Genomic DNA, 20,359 nt, shown 5'->3' with positions numbered 1-20,359 from the left:
GAAGCCAGTTAGAATGTCTAAAAGTTGACTCAACCTTTGTGTTGTGTGTCTGTGTGTGTCACACCAAGCATGGAGGAGAGAAAGAAGAGCCCAGAACTGTCTGAGGACAGTTCTTGGGCCCTTAGATTGGTTGATTGAAATTAATTTAAATCTGCATTTGCCTGGATTTCCAAGGAACTTATCTATCTATAAGTGCATTGAGTCTTTATGCTAAGCTAAGCTACCAAGCTCTTTGGCTGCAGCTCACACACAGCCTGCAGACATAAAGAGGCATCAGTTCTTTTCTCTGAGTGCTGAGAAGTCAATCCATACTTTTAAAAACCTGCTGGCATCTCTGCTTGAATGTGAAGTAAACCCCAGTGTCCTTGACCCAAATAACCGACTTTTATTGTTTGTTTTAAAAGGCTCTGCAGTCTTACCCTACTCACTGGGATATTTCTTTTTCTTCTATCTTTCAGGACTTTAATTTTAAAGGATTATTTTGCTGAGTGCAGGCTTGGCTCTGATTCAGTTCTGCTTTAAAGGGAATAATGGCCTTAAAATTTAAAAGCCCTAATTACATTAATGTAAGTCCCAGGTGAAGCCTGCAGAAAACGCTGTATCAGCAGCACCTGGGACATTTAAATCAGCTGTTCAACAACTAGTTCATTTCATTCACGGTGACCTACATTCTCTAACAGTAGCCATGGCATTGAATGAATGCAATTTAAAGTATCAGATGTGCAGATAGCAGCGTGTCCTAATGAGAACATCCTAAGTGATATTCTGCTGACTGATTGTGCCTCCTAATTGACTAATTACCTCCATTTACTTTTGGTTTAGGCGTATGAAACCCGATGGTGGCCAGTGTTGGTCCGTCCTCTGTTGTCTCCTAATGGGCCCTGAGGAGCCGGGGCTTTTCTGATAATGAGAGGAACATTAACATTCACTCATCTGCCCATTAGATACCAATGACCCGCTGCACGGCCGTTAGATGTTGTTGCGTGGGCGTGCGCGCTCGGCTTTGATCGTCTGTTTTGTTTCACACACAGCAGAAGCCCCCCTCAGGAAAACACAGAGGGCTTTGTGATGTTTCATTAGTAATGGTTGTGATTCTTTGGAAGTCAGAGAAACAAAACCATTATTATGTTGTAGCTGCGCTTACAAAATGCTGCATTTGACTGTAAAACACACAGATGCTTATTCATCAACCCGGGCTCAGTTTTTGATATTTAATATTTATATATATATATATATATCACCGATTAACACGCAGAAACAGGCTGAATGATCGTCTAAAGGCCGATTAACCCTTTGTCGAGCCCTGCCCTCCTTTCTGATGCTGCTAGGTTAAACTGAATCTATTTTAGTTCCCTTTAAAACAGTTGAAAATTCACCACTATTTTTCTTTAATCCAGAGTTAACCCTCTGAGACTGATAGAAGATGAGAAGTGATGCAGTGTATAAAAAACTTGAATAACTTCTGAACCATTATTTGTAGCCTCTTCCTTTTCTGGCTTTCCAGTGATGCTATCCATGTCTTCAAACTCTTTATGGAAGCTTTTCCAGTGAACCTGGAACTTGGATGACTTTTCAGGGACTTTTAAGATAAATGTAGGTTTTGGAAACTGGATGTAGCAGGAAGAGTTGGTTAAATTCAGTTGCTCTTGCAGACACCCTAAGCACACCTTTAACCATGTCAGAGTAAAAAATTAAGGTCACAATTTCACTGAGATGCACAGAAAAGACTGAGCCCTCGGGGAAGTTTGTCTAATGAGACTAAGCTCTCTGATTTGTGGGTCAGGGTACCAATCAGACATTTAAGCATGGAAGATTTAAGTCGGGTTTCTTCTTTGTGTGGACATTTACCAACAAACATAGTCCAAACATTGTTTTGCCACCAAGCTCCATCAACAGGATGTTGTCTTAGCACAGCACGGTTGGAAAGGATTCCACTTTAAATGCACACACAGAGGTAGTGGAGATGACAGACTCGTCAGACCCCTGCGCATAGGAAGAATAGGATGATTTGGAGGGATGAAAGAGTGGAAAATAAAGAAGTATTAAAACGGTTTGATGAGTATTTATAGGAATGCCAGAGGAGCTGCATTGAGGTCAGGTCCTGCCCCTGAAACTCAGACTGACATCTGTGATTGGAGGCAGGATTTGGAACAAAAATTGAAGACTATGAACTAAAAATAACCTTGACGAGACTCAAAGTGAAATGACGGTAGTGACATATTCAGGTCAAGTGTCATTGAAACAAAAGATGTTTGAACTCATTCAGCCTCTCACAGTTCTCTCTATCTTCATCTCTCACTCATTAAGCTGATTTCCCTCAAATCAAATATTGCATTAGCTCATTGAAAACACTTCTGTGTGCTTGACTGTGAAGGTAAATGCCTTTTTTATTCTTTTTATAGGTCAGAGCGAATGATGCGGACACTGGAACCAACGGAGAGATCGACTACAGCCTCCATCAAGCGTCAGAGACCGTCCAGAGGCTTCTACGCATTGACCGATCAACCGGCATCATCTACGTCAAAGGTCTGGTGGACCGCGAGGAGGAGAACTTCCTCAAGTTTTTTGTTGTTGCCAAAGATCGAGGGCCAAACTCCAAAAGCTCCAAAGTCCTGGTGACCATCATCATCAAAGACCAGAATGACAATGCACCAGCCATCGAAATCCGTGGAATCGGCTTGGTCACGCACCAGGATGGTGTCGCCAACATCTCTGAGGACATGCCCATCGGCACTCCTGTAGCCTTGGTCCAGGTCTCAGACCGCGATGAGGGCGAAAATGCAGTGGTGACATGTGTGGTGGCTGGTGATGCCCCGTTTCAGCTCAGACCTGCAAGCGAGTCAGCCAATGATCGCAAGAGGAAATACTTCCTGCAGACAACTACCCTGCTGGATTATGAGGACGTGAAGGATTACAGGATTGAAATTGTTGCTGTGGATTCTGGGAACCCAGCTCTGTCCAGTACCAACTCCCTCAAAGTCCAGGTCACAGACATAAATGACAATGCACCAAACTTTGCCCCAGCACAGCTTGAGGTGGACTTTGCTGAGGGAAACCAGCCCGGTGACAAGGTGCTGGATGTTATTGCGACAGATGCAGACAGCGGCACCAATGCAGAGCTGGTGTATAACATCATTGAGTTCTCGGCCAATAAGCTCTTTGACATCGATACCAACACAGGAGCGGTCCGGGTGAAGAACCTGCTGGATCGGGAGGAGACGGAGCAGTATAAGTTCCACGTGGCGGCGGCAGACAAGGGCGTCCCGAGTAAAACAGGCACTGCAACAGTTGTGATCAATGTTCTGGACCGGAACGACAATGATCCCAAGTTTATGCTGAGTGGCTACAGCTTCTCTGTCATCGAGAACATGGCCCCTCTCAATCCTGTAGGGGTTGTGACAGTCACTGATGCAGATAAGGGTGAGAACGCCAGAGTTAATCTGTATGTAGAGCCTGACAACGGCAAGTTTGTCATCCAGAACGGCACAGGAACCATCCTGTCCCACATATCGTTTGACCGTGAGAAGGAAAGCACATACACCTTCCGCCTCAAGGCTGTGGATGCCGGTGACCCACCCCGGTCTTCATATGTCGGTGTGACTATCAATGTCCTTGATGAGAATGACAACGCCCCCTACGTCACCAAACCAGCAAACTCCTCCTTCAAGTACATGTCACCCTTCACTGCCACAGACACTGCTGTAGAGGTGGTGGAGGCTGAGGATATTGACTCTGGTCCAAACGCTGAGCTGGTCTACACAATCGTAGGTGGTAACCCATACGGGCTCTTCCATATCTCGCCCAACAGCGGGGAAATCACACTGGCGCAGGAATTCACTGGTAAACACAACGGCCTCCACCGCCTTGTGGTAAGGGTTAGCGATAAAGGGAAACCTCCCCGCCACACCACGGCCCTGGTCCATGTTTTCGTCAATGACACCAAGTCCAATGTCTCCCTGATTGAGGCGCTGGTTGGACACAGCCTGTACACCCCTCTGGACAGGGACATTGCCGGGGACCCGAACTACGCCCTGGCTCAGCGCAGCAACATCCTGTATGGCAGCCTTGCAGGTATCGCTGGTGTGATTCTGGTCATCGTTGCTGTAGTTGTCATCAGGCATCGCCTACAGAAGGACACAAAGAGCGGCTACCAAGCTGGTAAGAAGGAGAGTAAGGACCTGTATGCTCCAAAGCAAGGCCCCAAAAATGGGAAAGGGAAAAAGAGCAAAAAGGGGAAAGTTCCCAAACCGGCGAAGCCGCTTGAAGAGGATGAGGAGGCCAGCTTACAGAAAGGCCTCAAGTTCAACCTCATCAACGACACTGTCAATGACAGCCCCAGAATCCACCTTCCCCTTAACTACCCACCAGGAAGCCCCGACCTGGGCCGCCACTACCGCTCTAACTCCCCCCTGCCCTCCATTCAACTACAGCCTCAGTCGCCCTCCGCCTCTAAGAAGCACCAGGCCGTCCAGGACCTCCCCGCCACCAACACCTTTGTCGGAACGGGCGACAACAACTCCACAGGCTCGGACCAATATTCGGATTACAGCTACAAGGCCAACCCACCCAAATACAGCAGCAAACAGGTAGGAGACTACGCAAACACGCCTATGTACCACAGGGACATTTATTGGACCAACCGGGTGTGGTAGTCAAGCTGGGACTGATTTGACAGAGGCGATATCCTTCCACCAAAGCTGCACTGACCCCCCCCCCACAACACCCACAACACCCACTTCCAAATGGCGTTTTCATTTTTGGTTTGGTTCTGTTGTGTTCAACCATTTTTGTTCTGTTCAGTTGTTTGATTTTCACCTCGACATGGACACCACAACATCCACACCATGAAGGATTTCATACGGGATAGACCAAATATGGGTTTACCAATATTTATCAGGTGATAACGGCCCCAAACGAACTCTGATGATGGAGAAACTTTGAGGAATGTTTTAAACACTGTTTTAATTTGAAAATGTCACATTTGTATGTTAAAGAGGTCACCTTTTGCATAAGAACTTTGGACACTTTTCAAGTAAAAGACTATAATTAGAAATCGAACAATCCCATATGGGTCTATCCTTGGCTTTAACATGTTTTCATTTGTTTTCTGTGTGTTCAGTTTCCACTGTGGGTTAAATGAAGGAGTTTTTCTCTTCACAAGTGTTTTGAATCTGAGGTTCTTTGATAGAAAGGTTCACACTGACATCCTCATTAAGTGTGAATGTGTTTTTCTGTTCCTTTTTTTTCTGGGGGAGCTGACTCGAGTGTTTGGAGCTGCTCTTTATGGCCGGATCAGCTTGTTGAAGTGTGACAAAGAGCGACTGTGAATTCCTGAGTTAGTTTGGTACCCACATTTTTTATTGTTTCTTGGCTTTTCTCTGGCCAGGAACTAGACTGGGGGCTGAGGAGCCACTTTAGAGTGTTTCCATCCAGTTCAGACCAATTTAAGGTAATTTCAGCTCGGTCAGGAAGCCAAGACGTGAAGAGAGAAAGAAAAGAAGGGAATGAGAAAGAGAAAGGAGAGTGTGGGGGTTGAAAAAAGCTACTAGACTATGAAGGAAAAGGTACACTAAGACGAAATACAACCATTTTGTAACCTCTGCACCTCCTGTCAGCTCGGCTGAAATACGTCTTTTAATTTTGCCGTGTTCCCAATCAGCGGGGTTTAAAAGTCAATTGTTTGCACAGATTAATGGCAGGTAATTTTCCAGGCGCCCGCTTTCGCCTTCTTTTACCCAGAGTGCCTTGCTCTTTTCTATTTAATGTACAAAAAGGGGGAAGAAGGGGGATCATTAACTGCGTGATGGTGACGAGCTTTCACGCCACGTCATCAAGCTTTGTGGCTGTGACATGTGAAAAATGTCCTGTGCACTGTGAAAACCCATGAGACAATCACTCTGTGATGTTCAGACTGTACATATATGTGAATGACATGTCAATTATTTTATGTTTTGTACTTTTTTCATCAGTTTCAGCATTATGGTATTGTCCTGTGAGCGTGTTTGTGTCTTAACGAGGGCATATCATCGTCTCTGCTTCTTAAACAGACTTACCAAAGACCCACACAAACACATCCGCTGTCATCGCCATCACAAATACGACGCTGAGGCTGTGTTTGCAACATTCCTGCTGGTGTTAGCATCTTGCTACGCTCCTGCTGGGTTAATATTTAGCCTGTTAACACTCGCAGGCGTCACACTTCACGGGCGTCCAGACGGATTTACAGACACACGACGTCACGTCAGCTCCATCACACACCTGCTCAATCATGTACTCTTCTTCTTCCTGGGGAAATATCTGTACAGTGTTTTTGGTTTGTTTTTTACAGCTTAAGGCAAGGTTTTTATTTCAATAAACGTGATGCTTTAATGTTAACGTGGCGCTCTCTGTGCATTCACTGGGTGACATGGGGGGGTGAATAAACAGGACTGGGAGCAGTGGGAAAGCTGCAGCTGGGAGGAAAGGTAGAGGTACAGTATCTCATTTTTCATTCCATCCTTCATACGTGGGGAGAAGATATTCACGGTGCAGTTACAGCATCACTTTTATAACAGAAAGACACATGCATTAAAACAAGACTGCAGCATTATGACAGTCACACGCACACGCCAGATGATGGTGAACATTTTAAAGCATGAACAGGCAAATTTGGCCAGAAAGGACAGAAATGGTGCAGCAGTATGGCATGGATATTTAAAAAAGCAAAGTGGGATCTTCACATAGACGTGCAACTGCAGAAAACACAAACTAAAGATGACATAAAATCATGTGCAAAGACATTTTACTTCTTTTTTTTTTGCAATTAATCTCCATTTTAAACTCATGTAACTCTCTTGTTGAGAGTCTCACCTTAGTTAAAGTCTGCAGAAGCACAAATTTCAATATGATTTTATATTTAAAAGCCAAAGCACTCCCTTCGCAGCCACATCGGCTCCCATGAGGCTGTCTGGATAGTATAATTGATGCCTTAAAGCTTGTCTTGTTTATTTCCATGCTGTTTTTTTATCCTTGTATCATACATTATATGCTCAGTAGAGCTCTGATTGTGATCTTGGATCTGCAAAATAACTTGATAATATGAAAAAATAAAAACTATTTTCTTTTAAAGTTTGCACATAGCCTGCAGTTCAAAGTGTGCACACTCTTTTAAATTTAAACTCATGATTTGATGTTAAACCAAACAGAAATAACTTTAAAGGGATGTTTTTCAAACAGAGAATATCCAGATGAATATTTGGAGACTCTAGATGGGCATCAGGTTAAGACATCAGAGCTATGTGATTCAAAATTAGCATTTTTATTTTTACAAAACAAATGTAATAAAAACAAAAACAATATAAAGTCTAAAATTATACATAAAATAATATAAACTAAATGTTTAAAATAAAATATAAAGATTTAGGTTTATTCATACACATTTAAAGGCAGATGTATACAAATAATAATTTACTCAAAGGAAACAAAAATTTTTTGGTCTTGTTTTACCCACCAAAACCTTTTTGAAACTGACAAAATCTGTTTATTTGTAGCTATAATTGTGTTATATTAATTGTAAAATAATTGCTAAAGTAACAGTTAAACCAAATGACTTGTTTCTGATGGAAAAGTTCAAAAAGATGTCATGGTTCATACAAATATTTACATTTTTATTTGCCACTATAACATGACTAAGTTTGTTTTATCTTTCACAGTTTTAATGAGTGTGTTAACCCTTTAAGATTTTAAACCCTCAGAAGACAGGATGGTGCAGGAGAAGTTAGTGATGTGTTCAGGGGCCCCAGGTATTTACCCACCTTTAACAAGGAGAGCCAAACAAGAAGCACCCTAACAAAAGACTTCGTAAGGTGCACAACAAAAAGAGACTGAAACTTGGCATCAGCACTCAAAAAATGTCCTTTTCAGCAGTTTAATTAGGGCGATGCATAACGGACGCGGTTTGAGTGTTGCTCCTCAACATGAACGCTGCTTAAAAGGATGTTTTTTCAGTGCTGGCGTCTCAGTTAAATCTGCCTACCTTTGTCTAAAGTTGCCCCGGTACACAGACCAGGGTGTCGGCTGCCGTGTCAGTGCTGAATCTCCCTCCCTCAGAGTTCGACTGACTCATCTTCCTCATAACTGAGCGGTACTACGCCCCGCTGTGGGCTCTGGCATTCTCATCAAACTGAATCATAGCATCTAATTCATTCACCAAAGACTCGTACTGTAAATCATGCATACTGCATAGATGATCATAAAATGCTCCAAGCAGAATCAGAACAGCACAGTATGATGATTACATGCTCTGTGTCGTATCATTTCTCCTCTTCTTATGGATCTAATGTTCATCTCATCATCTGACTTAAAGCTGGAACTCACTAACACCTTCATGACAACCATAAAAAAGACTCAAAGTTATTGTATGGACAGAGAGATAGACTTGGTGTCATCTATTTACATTTTTAGGCGGAGCGAGGGGGCGGGGCTTATGGGGCTTAAGCCCTGATTTTTTTCATAAAGCCCCACATCTTCCAGGTTGGTTAAAAGTTCATCATTTACAAAAATAAATAAGTGATAAACAAATCAGCTTTTTTTAAAATCAGAACATGGAAATTTGATTCCTAAAGGCAGTTTTAATAAAATCTGACTTTTTAACCATTAATAATGAATGCACTCACTGCAGCATAAAAAGCCCTTTTACCATTGTTCTAAAAAACACTAAAATATTTTTCAGCATTTTTGTGAATGATCAAAAACCACATATGCTGCTTTACATGTTCTTTGTTTGAAAAGTTCCAGTTGTAAACTTTACAGAAAATTACCGCCTAATCTACACAGGGTGAAAATAATGATCAGACATTTTTATCAAACTTCACTGGTGTTTGATTATTTCAGAAACTTTTGACATAATTAAATTGAGAAAAGAAATAAGTAAGCACTGATGATTTTTTAGGATGAACTGGATCATTTTGTCTGAATGTTTCATACATTTGTCAGCGTTTTAATTCTAAATTTGTGTTTTAAAATTGTGTAAGAATATTGCAGACGGTTGCCCAAAAAGACAAACATATCTGGGGCAGCCCCCCCCCCCCCCGGGACATCCCGTGTTTGGGCTGAGCCCTGGATATTTAAGACGCCAGGCTCTGCCCCTGTTTACATGACTTTTCACTGGACTATTCAATCATGATGTTATTCCTTTTTCAAAATGGCAGCAATAAAAATCTTCTAAAAATCTGATGTGATTTTATGCAATATGCTTCAGACACGACTGCAAAATAAGTGTGATAATCATAAAAGCGTGGTTATTTCCCTGTAATGGAAGTGTTAAAATCCCTGAGAGTGACCGGAGAATAACGAAGGAAATGAACCACAAGCTGGATCCAAACCTGTGCAGCCAGCGTCAGAGCCGCCCCAGCCTCTTCATCAGAGCTCTGACTGAGTTTGGCCATTCTCAGAATCATTATGGAGGCCGCTAATCTGCTCCAGACTCCTCACAGATCTAATATCGCTACTGTTTAAGATGGATTTAACCGGTAAAAAAACATTTTTCATTGAATCTAACTTTAGCCAGCATTCTGCAGGGCGGAGCTGGTCCTAACGTCATCTTACAGCAGAGAATTGTGGGAGTTTTCTGACAGATGAACAGTTCAAAATGAAGAAAAAGCAGAGCAGAGATCAAAACAGAGCCGAGCAGGTGCCCAACCTGCCAGGGTCAAAGGTCAGATATCACTCAGACACAGTTATTAGTGAAAAAGAGTGAAGGGGTCAAAGGTTAATGAAGTCAAACCAGCCCCCTCCCCCCTCCTCCTCTCCCTCTCCTCTCCCTCCTCCTCCTCATCAGGGCTCCACATTAACAGTCCGACGTCGTCCTTCCTGCTTTTATGCTGACCAACTCGGCTGTCTCTATGGTAACACAACGACCTGAGTGTGCCTGTGTGTGCGTGCTGACTCATAGTACTGACCCCCCTCCAAGCCTCCCCTCCTCCCCCATCTCCAGCCTCGCTCCCTCCATCCAATCCAGCACAATCCCTCCTTCTATGGAAAGCTCTGCCCTTTGAATGGAGAGATGAAGAGAGCGAGCGAGCGTGTGTGCTGCCTGTCACTCAGTTTATATAAGCCCCCAGCCCGCTGTTTGTTCCTCGCTCCCACATACCCTCCAGGATTTCATGGACTGGAACTGTGGGAGTTACATATTAACATGGAAACAGAAGGAAAAATGGGAGCATTTTTAACTTTTTAACCCACATGGTGGACTAAATCAGCAGTGAAGCAGAAGGAAAAAGGAGACTAAAAGATACAAAAGCTGTAAATACCAACAACAGGGTGTGAAAAATTCCTTCTGTCTCAACACTACTTTGTCGTAGGTCAGCGTATCACTACGCCCGCAGCCTCGCTCTGGTATCACGGCTCCTCTCAGCTGTCTGGAGGAGAACAGGAGGCTGCAGCCTGTTTTCACAAACGCCACCTCCTCCAAATCTGCATTTCTCCCCTCTGTTGTTTTTATCCAGTTTGATTCATGATCTGTTCTGCAAAACCAGGGAGAGTTTCTCTCATCAAGACAAGAGGATGAGAGACGTTAGTTCTCATGTTGGGCCATCACATCACATCCAAAACCGCCGTATGAAGGCCTGCATACAGATGGCTGGGCCCCTAAAAACCCGGAGATTGGACCCTAAAAGACTCAGAGAATGGACCCTGATAAACCCAGAGAATGGACCCTAAAAACCCAGAGAATGGACCCTAAAAACCCAGAGAATGGACCCTGATAAACCCAGAGAATGGCCCCTGATAAACCCAGAGAATGGACCCTAAAAACCCAGAGAATGGACCCTAAAAACCCAGAGAATGGACCCTGATAAACCCAGAGAATGGACCCTAAAAACCCAGAGAATGGACCCTGATAAACCCAGAGAATGGACCCTGATAAACCCAGAGAATGGACCCTAAAAACCCAGAGAATGGACCCTAAAAACCCAGAGAATGGACCCTGATAAACCCAGAGAATGGACCCTAAAAACCCAGAGAATGGACCCTGATAAACCCAGAGAATGGACCCTAAAAACCCAGAGAATGGACCCTGATAAACCCAGAGAATGGACCCTAAAAACCCAGAGAATGGACCCTAAAAACCCAGAGAATGGACCCTGATAAACCCAGAGAATGGCCCCTGATAGACCCAGAGACTGGGTCCTCTCTAGTTTTAGTTTATTGATATATCAGTCCATGTGAATGATGTGTGGCACTGGTGTTAGCGTTCATATTGACCAGCTGTTCCCTCATTTTAGAGCTGAAAAGTGTGTTGGACCATGGCTGGGTTCTTTTGTTTAGATTATTTGTGCTACTTTAAACCGCTCTCTCAACTTTTCGTCCATTTTTTTTCAAACTGAAATCAAATTTTTCCCCCTTGGTCAGTTTTTGTCCTTTTTTCTTCTCATCTGTTTTTAAAGTTTTTAACCCATTTTGCCACTTCATCCCATTTCTAATCTTTTTTTTTTTTGCCACTTTTAAACCAGTTAAGTCACTTTCAACCAATTCTTTCCACTTTTTTAATCTTTTTCCCCTTTTTCACTCATTTTGCCGTTTTTCACCACATTTCGCATCTTTCCCCTTTTTGTCCACCTTTGCACTTTTAAATGATTTGCTGATTTTCACACTTCCTGGCTAACCCTTTTTCCCATTTTCACCCATTTTTTCCACCTTTTCTCACTATTTAATTGTTTTTTCTGCTTTTTACCCATTTTCCCCTGGTTTTGCCATTTTTAACCAATCGTTGCCACTGTTTGCGCTACCTTTGCCAACTGTTTCCCTCCTTCATCCATTTTTGCCACATTTATCCAAACTGTGCTTCTTTTTGCCCTTTTTTTGCCACTTTATTCTCAGGTTTGCCACTTCTCACCCATTTTTGCTACTTTTTGTCCTTTCTCGCACTTTTTCATCTTTACACATTTTTAACTATTTTCTCCTAATGCTGTCCCACTTTCTTCTACTTTATTGTCTGGCACGCTGAAATTATTGAGCATGGAGATCTCAGGTTAACTTCATAATGGACCATGGTTATGCTGGCCTCCATGGACCCCCAGTTTGTCTGGGTCCCACTGTCTCCCCCCTCATGGACGGCCTTGATTGCATGGACTGGAGTGACATTTGGTGTAACCTTCAAACTTGTAGACAGGATAAATCTCAGAACCTTTGGTGATCCTCAGACTTCCTTCAGAGGAAATACTGAGTCCAGAGTGTCTGTAGTCCTGGTCCTGAATCCGTCGGTAGTGCATTTATGGCCATGTTTTTAAAGCTCTGCTGGTTTCAGACTCAGATCATCTGATCAGCCAGGCACTGACCAGTAGTTAGCCTTAGGGCCAGTTAAATAAATAAAGGGAAGTAAAACTGAACAGTACAGCCTTCCTTTTTTCAATCAGTGCAATAAAGAAAAGTAGAAGTCATCTGCAGCTGCTCCATCAGCCAGGACCGAAGATTATTTTAACGTCTGAATAAGAGAAAAATACGAAGTCTATTTGCATCCATAGCGGCTGTAGCTATGATTTATAAAGAGGCTTTATTACAGAATATTAGGTTTAAACGTGTCTCTTCCAAAGAGGGTGAATGTTATCAACGCCTGCTGCTCTCTGTGGGATTTTTCAGTCTTAACTGATTTTGTGTTGAACATGAAACCTTTAAAAACATGTAATAAATGAAAATATTCCCAAGAACGAATCAGGTTTAACTTTTTTGGTATTCTCATGAATGAATATGAACTCACTTTTGTTTTAGATGATTGCGTTTTTCAGTTAAACATTCAAACTTTGCTGAAATCTTCTACTTTAGGCGTCTTGTTGGTGCATATTTCCAGCAGCACATAAAATAGCTGCTCTTTGACACGCGAGTTCGGCTCCATCTCCATCCCGTTACGCTTCTTTCTGGGGCCATTTTTGAAGTACACATAAAGAACCTTGAGATCTTCAAGAGCGAGGCAAAGAAAGCGCGGCCTCAGCGGCGCCCTCAGTGGCGCCCTCAGTGGCGGCTTTAGCATCGTTTCTGCAGAGCGATGGCAAACACTCAAAGCTAAGACACAAATAAGTCTGGAGCCTTCAAACTCGTGGGTCTGCTCCTCAAACCAGACTTCCTGGGTTCCTTTATTTTGTTCACCTGTACTTGAAACAGCCCGCCCACTCGCCAGCTCTTCCAACGGCGCTCCACTCTGAACCGAACGCCTTTGCAGTAACAAAACGGCGGCAGCGGCACAAGGTTGAATAAACACAGAGGTATTTTTACTCCCCATCAGAACTGTAATAAATAAATATGTGAATCAGCCCGGCGAGTTCAGTCTGGAGGAGTCTGTTCCCAGCCGCCATGTCGGCCCCTCATCTGACAAAACAAACATTTTTTTCTGGACTTTCTTTCCATTTTCTGTGAAATACTGCTACCACCTGAGGCTGCAAGAAATCCTTGAGTAGACACAAGAGAGAAAAATCAATCTTTGCTTGAATTGTTCATAACTCATGTTAATACTTCATTCTGAGGGGTCACGAACTGAAAAGACTTGGAGCTGCTTCTCTGCCGAAAAACGATGTTTTTTCTCTTTGAGATTTGGTTTGAAAGAGAAAAACATACACTTTCACCGCCCGACAGCCTCCCCTCAACGATCCGACTTAAAGCAACTGTATGGATGCAGATAAACTCCTAAATATGGCGCTTTTTACCTGCGACTGCTCATAATCAATCTGTGAAATATTTAAAAGTAGTTTCTCTAACGGGAGACGTGGTCCTGCAGGTTTACAGGCGGAGGACTTCCTGGTTCTCCGCCGCGTCTGGCCAGCTGTCAGAAAAAGAAACTGTAATGGCGACCATTAGCCAAGCGGCTGGAGGCTTTTTCCTCCCCAGAAAATTACTGTAATTTCACTTCAGCAGCCAAAAATGTGGCCTTTCATCAGGCAGAGCTGAGAGGAAGGTGTGAGGTATACCTTTACCTCACTCAGATGTTACTTCAGCTGGAGAACAGCGAGGGCTGCAGACGTCTATTCATCTCAAATAATGAAGGTTTTTGGTCGGATTCAAACACCTACACCTGTTTAGAGATTTCTAATACAAGCCTTTAGATAAGAATAAAGGACACAGGTGTACCTGGAGAGGGGAAATAGATCCCTAGGTAAAAGGCCGTTTAACATAATATTAGTACACCTTCATGTAAAATCCACTAGAGAGCATTTTAGCAGGGAAAAGGGTGAGAAATTCCTCTTTATGAAGGTAGCGTGCCGTTATGGTTGACACTGTGTGGGTTCAGATGATCAGGAATTTAGTAATGCTTCGACTTCACACTGGATCTCCACCTGATGAAACTTCAGGAAGAGTTGCTGGCCTGAAAACCAAAAACAGAGACTTTAAAGGAGACATATTTTGCTCGTTTTTCCTTTCATTATGTCAATCTTGGATGCCTATGGAGTAACACTGCATGATTTGCAGGTCATAAAGCGCCTTCTGTGCCTCACAATGGCGTTTGCAAAATCCTCATTTTCTCTTCCTGAATCGCTCCGTTTTAGCGTTGTCTCTTTAAGAGTCCCCAACCCCACGTGCCCACTGTCCCCTGATTGGCCAGTTCTGTGAAAGCTGCTGGGGCAGACCCATGGGCAGGACCTGTGAGCAGTGCACTGTTTTCGAGCTCCGCCTCTCCATTCCCGACCGTGTCACAGACTTGATAGCTAACTTAAACTTAATTTTGTTAGGCTTGGCTTTTGATTACGACGGCAAATTTTGAAATACGTCCGTACACATTGTACCCCTAGTCAGACCCGGAGACTTTGGTGACTGAACAGGAAGAAAACCGGCGCCGGCAAAGAAGAACGGCACAAGACGACAGTCTGTATCTCCCCAGCATCTTTGTCTATCTGAACATGGTGAACGGTGCACAGGCTTGATGCTGCTCCTTCCTGCTCTGCATTGATGTCTACTTGGCTCTTGCAATGCATTAGCATGATTTATTATTTCAGTCAATCACACACCAAGTAGGAATACTGGATGCTGTGTGTGGATGCACCTCAATGCTCACTGAAAACACGCCTGATAGTCCAGGTCCAGGTCCAGGGTGGAGTGTGGTGCAGCCGTAGGGTGGGTGAATTATGGCTAAGAGCTGGCCGTTCAGCTTTCCAACAGTTCCTCATTTTGTACCTTGATTTCTTTAAAACAACAACAAATAACAAAAAGAATAAGAAACTGTCTCTGAAATGGGAGCCAGCTCTCATCACTAACAAAAGCAGCCAGCTCGCCCACGAACCACACTCCTCGACCTGAAGACTTCCTGTCTTACCCCTAAAATACACATACTCCAAAAAGTCATAAAAAACATTAAAATGTCAGTGCTGGACTGTTGGGCTTCCACATCCATACTCCAGAGTCTAAACAGAATATCAGATGTTACAGTTAATCCTCCTCATACATTTAAAGAAGTTTGTATCTTCAGTTTCTTACATTTACCGCACAGTTTTTATGTTAGTGTGAGTAAAAATGTGACAACAAAGTCAAGAAATGATTTATTATTATTATTATTATTATTATTATTATTATTATTATTATTATAGTATGCCAATTAGGCTTTTTTGGAGAATTTAGACTATAAGAAAAAAAAACTGATCCCATAAGGTAGATGACAAAAGAAAAGCTTTTTTAAACTGATGCCACCTAAAATGAGTTGTACCACCATCTAGAAGTTTTACACTACAGTTAAAGCTGAAAGAAGAAAAGCATGCATTTAGGTTTCAGAAAAATATAAAGTATACTTTCCCATTTCAGGATTGCTGTGATTCTCTTTAGATTTAATTTTAAAGTATTTTAAAGCCGACAGCCTCTTCAGATTAGACTAAAAATAAAAATCCAAATTTCAGACTTTGAAGTCTATTCTTCAGGACTTTTTAATTCTTTTAAAAATGCTTAATGTTGGTGAAATTGATCAATTTTAAAGACTTTTAAAGACCTCACAGAGACACATATTCATGAATAATCCTTAAAAACACAAGGACAGATTGGTAGAGAGGATTCTAGGTGTGTCAGTGTTTTCTTTGGTATGTTTTAACTAATCTAGGTATTAAAGTGCCTTAACCTGACTGTTTCACATTTATATTTATTATATAAGTTGGCTAATAAAATTGACAAAGAAAATATTTTTTGACTAAAAGTAAAGAACGTGTACGGACTTTGGCTTAAACCGGACTGAAATGTTTTTGAGGTCTCGTTGACTAAAACTGGTCCAATACTATAAAAACAGTAGAATTATTAAAATGGGTCTAAAACTCAAATCAATTTAATCTAAATAGATTAAATTTTAAAATGCTGCCAAATCATCACTGCTTTAGTCTTGAAATTTCAGACTATTTAAAATTTATATTAGACTTTTTTTTTACATGCATCCTGACAAATCTTCCTCCTGTTGTCTCTCATCATGCCTGGTCCTGGTCCTGGTCCTGGTCCTGATCCTGATGCTCTGGGTTTAAATCCTAAATGTAGTGACTGAATCATCTGCAGTCTCTGCAGCAGATCAGCTGATGTTCTCATAGCTGCCTGTTGTCCTCCCCTTTGTCAGACGGTGTGTGTTTTCACGTGTTAGAACATGAACGATGCAGCGATGGAGATCCATCTCTCAGTAGTGTTGATGCTGGAGTGTGGGAGGGGTGGGGGGGTGGGGGGGGTTACCTGGTCACAAAGAGGCCTTTGTGGTGCACACTCACAGACATAAGAGCCACATTATTTCACCTAAAAACACATTCCTGAACACGGACTTCACTCAGCGAGACATAATCCCCTCTCTCAGCCCTCTCTAACTCTGCGTGTGTGTGTGTGTGTGTGTGGAGTGTGTGGAGTGTGTGTTTGTGCTGAACCTGCAGAATAAATAAGAACACCTCAATGTGAATTAAACTAATTATTCTGAAAGACGTTCACCCTCAGAGGTTTACATCAGACACGACTCGACAGAGCCCGTTAGCAGCTTTCACGCTCTGTCCAGAGATCATCCTTTAAACTCTCGTTCCTGTCAATCATGTCCGCACTGAGCATGCTCCAACCTGTGACTGTCAGGTGTTTCCACAAAGACGGCAGGTGCTGACTTCCACCGCTGCATAAAAATACGACTCTAAAGTTTCCCCTAAGCCTCCATCTTTGTCTTGTCTGCAGCAACTTCCTCTTACAGCTGATTTAGGAACAAGATGGCGTCTCATTAATGGATTTTTAATGAATTGATATCATTTCTCTGACTGTAAAATCATTACAATCAGACTAATTGATTCATACAAAGCGGTTAAATCATGACAAATGGCATAAATGAAACCTCCGGCTCTTCCTTTGAGAAATAAATCAACATTTGGTATTTTCTGGCTGCATGAATGCACCTCCTCTGTCACTGTCATTTAAAGCTGTGTTTGCATAAAACTCTCATTTCCCTCCTCTCTAATCGACAAACAGTCTGTTACAGTGAGACAAAAGAGTGGTAGACTTTTAAACATTATCTCTGTTTGCTCCGCCTCGTCTACAAACATGAAGACACGCCGCTGTCGAGTCTGGACTCGTTTCACAAACTGCCAAACAAAAACACACCGGGGAGAGGGAGCTGCCAACGTCTGTTAGCAGGTTAGCCTCTCACCTTCAGCACGTTAGCGTCCTGTACGTTCAGGATGTCAGGATCAGTTCATAAACAGGCTGAAGACGTCTTAATGGGTAAATAAACGCCGACTTTCTTTATGACTTTGAGCTCAGCAGGCTGGACCACATGGCCCCAGTGTCTGAGTTTTTACACATTTCTCACGTTTAAATGCTTCAAAGATAGCCAGAGTTTATTTTTATTTATTTTTAATTTTTTATTTTATTGTATTTATTTTGCACAATCATGAAATACACAAAAGACAAAGATGACAAATTATATGAGGTGCAGGGAGAGGTGAAAATCCCAAAGGGCTTATTTGAAGCCTCCACCTAAAGGATATTAAAGTTACACAATATTATTTACTATTATTATGCACATATAACATGCAAAAAAGAAAAAACAAAAAAACAAGTTACTCAGAAGTTATGACATATTAGCAACAAAATACATACAACAACAATTATAAAAAAGAAGAAAAAAAATGTAAAGATTACATAGAAAATGTGAGTGGTGTGTATGATCGTGTGTGAGGTCTATGAGGGATTGTGTTGCCAATGACTCCAGAGATAATGACAAAAAAACAAAAAAAAATTTAAAAATGCACACATAACTGACATGAAAAAGAGGAACTATTTCAAAAGAGTTCTTAAATGATCCTTTAAACATCTTTTATAAGAATTTGTAGAGGAACATTTCTTTAGCAGTTGAGGAAAGCTGTTCTATAATTTGCTACCTCTATTGAATGAAAATTGACCTCTGCAAGTCAGAATTTTTGGACAATGAAGAGTAAATCCAAACTGCAGTTTTTAAATTATAATTTCATTTTTTGAGAGAAAAAATTCATCCAAACCTTCCTGAAAAAGTCCTCAAACCCTAAACCTGACAACTGAAGCAAGCGTTTGTGTAACTGGAATCCAGTCACTGTGGAGGAATGTTAACCCACTCATCTGTGCAGAATTAGCGGCCTGTGTAAGGCCATGCCTCAGCGTCTCAGTCAGATTCAGGAGCAGACTGTGACCTGAACAATCATGCAGAGTCGGACTAGCAGGTGTGTTCTCTGTCAGAATGGAAATACATGCTGACACTCTGAAATGACCTCAGATTAAACATCTGTTTAGGGTTAAGGTAAGGGTCGGCAGGGCTGGGCAATTTATCACAAATTAGATTAAATTACAGTATCGCCTACTGCACTTTTCCTGAAATTTGTTCCAAAATGATTCCTGAAAAATGTGCCAGCTCACAAACATTACATATCATGCAGTCATTAAAGTGGCATTTTTTAGAATAGTCTGCAAAAAATGCTACTTTCTTCATTTTTGTACGTTTTTCTTATTGAATATCAGAACGATGTAAAAATTACCGCTCCTTTCAGAACAAAAATTCATATCCAGTTTGCAGAACAAGTCAAGATCAGCACAATAAGTTATCAGTTGGAGGAAACATAAGACAAGGACCTTCAGAAATAATCTCTTATCAAACTGCAGTCGCGATACTGGGGGAAAACCTGCAGTTCCATTATTTTCCTAAATCGTTCTGCCCTGACGGTTAAGGTTAGGGATGCATGGGGTTAAACTGTTTAGCAAATTAGCCGATGCAAGATTTACTAGTTGGTTAACCCCTTAAAGCCTGAAAACACAAATTATAGCCAGGAAATTCAAATATTTTGGGAATGAAATGTTTTTGTCACTTTCTACTGAAATCCCCCCCCCCCCCCCAAAAAAAAAAAAACATTTCCATAAAATTTAACAAATATATTTTTTGTGTGTCATTTGATACTGTAGGTGTTTTTAGTAACTGATAATCCACTTGAGGGAATTTTTATTATTTTTCAGATTGTATTCAGAAGTTTTTTTAGTAATTTGTGATCGTATTGATTAGACAGAGCAGGGCTTTTCGAAGTGTGTGAGAGTGAGCCCCCTAAGAAGAACTGATCCACTCGGTGGACCCCCACCCACAAAAAGGATTCAAATTTCACAAAATTAAACAACATTTCAAACATTTATGTCTAATCTTTAAACATTTTTAATATCAATGTATTTTGATTTGCAAATGTCCTTAAACATCTGCCTTTCCCTCTGGTTTAGTTATAATGCCATTAAAAACCCCTTTTCATATTTTTTGGGCCATTTTACCTCTTTTTGCCTCTTTTTCCCCATTTCTCCACTTTTATCCCATTTTTGCCTTTTTGCCCATTTCAGCTACCTTTCATCATTAAATATCCCTTTTTTCCAATTTTTTTTCTTATTTTTGTGACATCTTTTTGCCACTTTTTCCCCATTTTTGCCCATTTAAATTACCTTTTGCCGTTACATACCACTTGTTTCCTTTTTTGCCCGTTTTTGCCACTCTTGGCTGCTTTATTCTCATTTAAGTCACTTTCCACTCATTTTTTTGTCACTTCTCACCAATTTTTGCTACTTTCTGACCATTTTTCCACATTTTCACCATTTTTTTTGCTGCTTTTTGACCATTTTTACCACCTTTAACCTTTTTTTATTGCTACTTCAAGCTGTTTTTGCCACTTTTCACCGCTTAGATTGTGGCTCTTGCAAAGGCATTTTTAATAATGTGGCTCTTTGGTTGAGTAATACTGCTCTATAGCATAGTCCCTATAGTAACTATATCCATCCATTTTGCTCCATGCACAGCAGAGGTTCACAAAGCAAATCACCTTTTTTCAGGTTTATGGTTCCGTGCCTCCCCTGAAGCTCTGTGGCGCCCCCCAGGGGAGGCCTGCCTCACACTTTGAAAACCACTGAGAAA

The 20,359-nt window shown here is 41.8% G+C and overlaps 1 protein-coding gene across 5 annotated transcripts in view; it reads left to right on the top strand.

Moving 5' to 3' along the window:
* Positions 1 to 20,359, top strand: part of LOC121516554 (protocadherin-1-like) — a 424,991-nt gene that overhangs the window by 46,290 nt on the left and 358,342 nt on the right. For all 5 annotated transcript variants that reach the window (XM_041797897.1, XM_041797896.1, XM_041797899.1 and 2 more), the window contains exon 3: positions 2,403 to 4,586. In XM_041797897.1, coding sequence (XP_041653831.1) covers positions 2,403 to 4,586 — 2,184 coding nt within the window. The remainder of the gene's footprint in view (positions 1 to 2,402; positions 4,587 to 20,359) is intronic.

Source organism: Cheilinus undulatus, linkage group 10 (assembly GCF_018320785.1).
Source record: "Cheilinus undulatus linkage group 10, ASM1832078v1, whole genome shotgun sequence".
NCBI classification, from domain to species: Eukaryota; Metazoa; Chordata; class Actinopteri; order Labriformes; family Labridae; genus Cheilinus; species Cheilinus undulatus.
The sequence above is the reverse complement of the archived record's forward strand: the minus strand, read 5'-3'. Positions and strand labels throughout refer to the sequence as shown.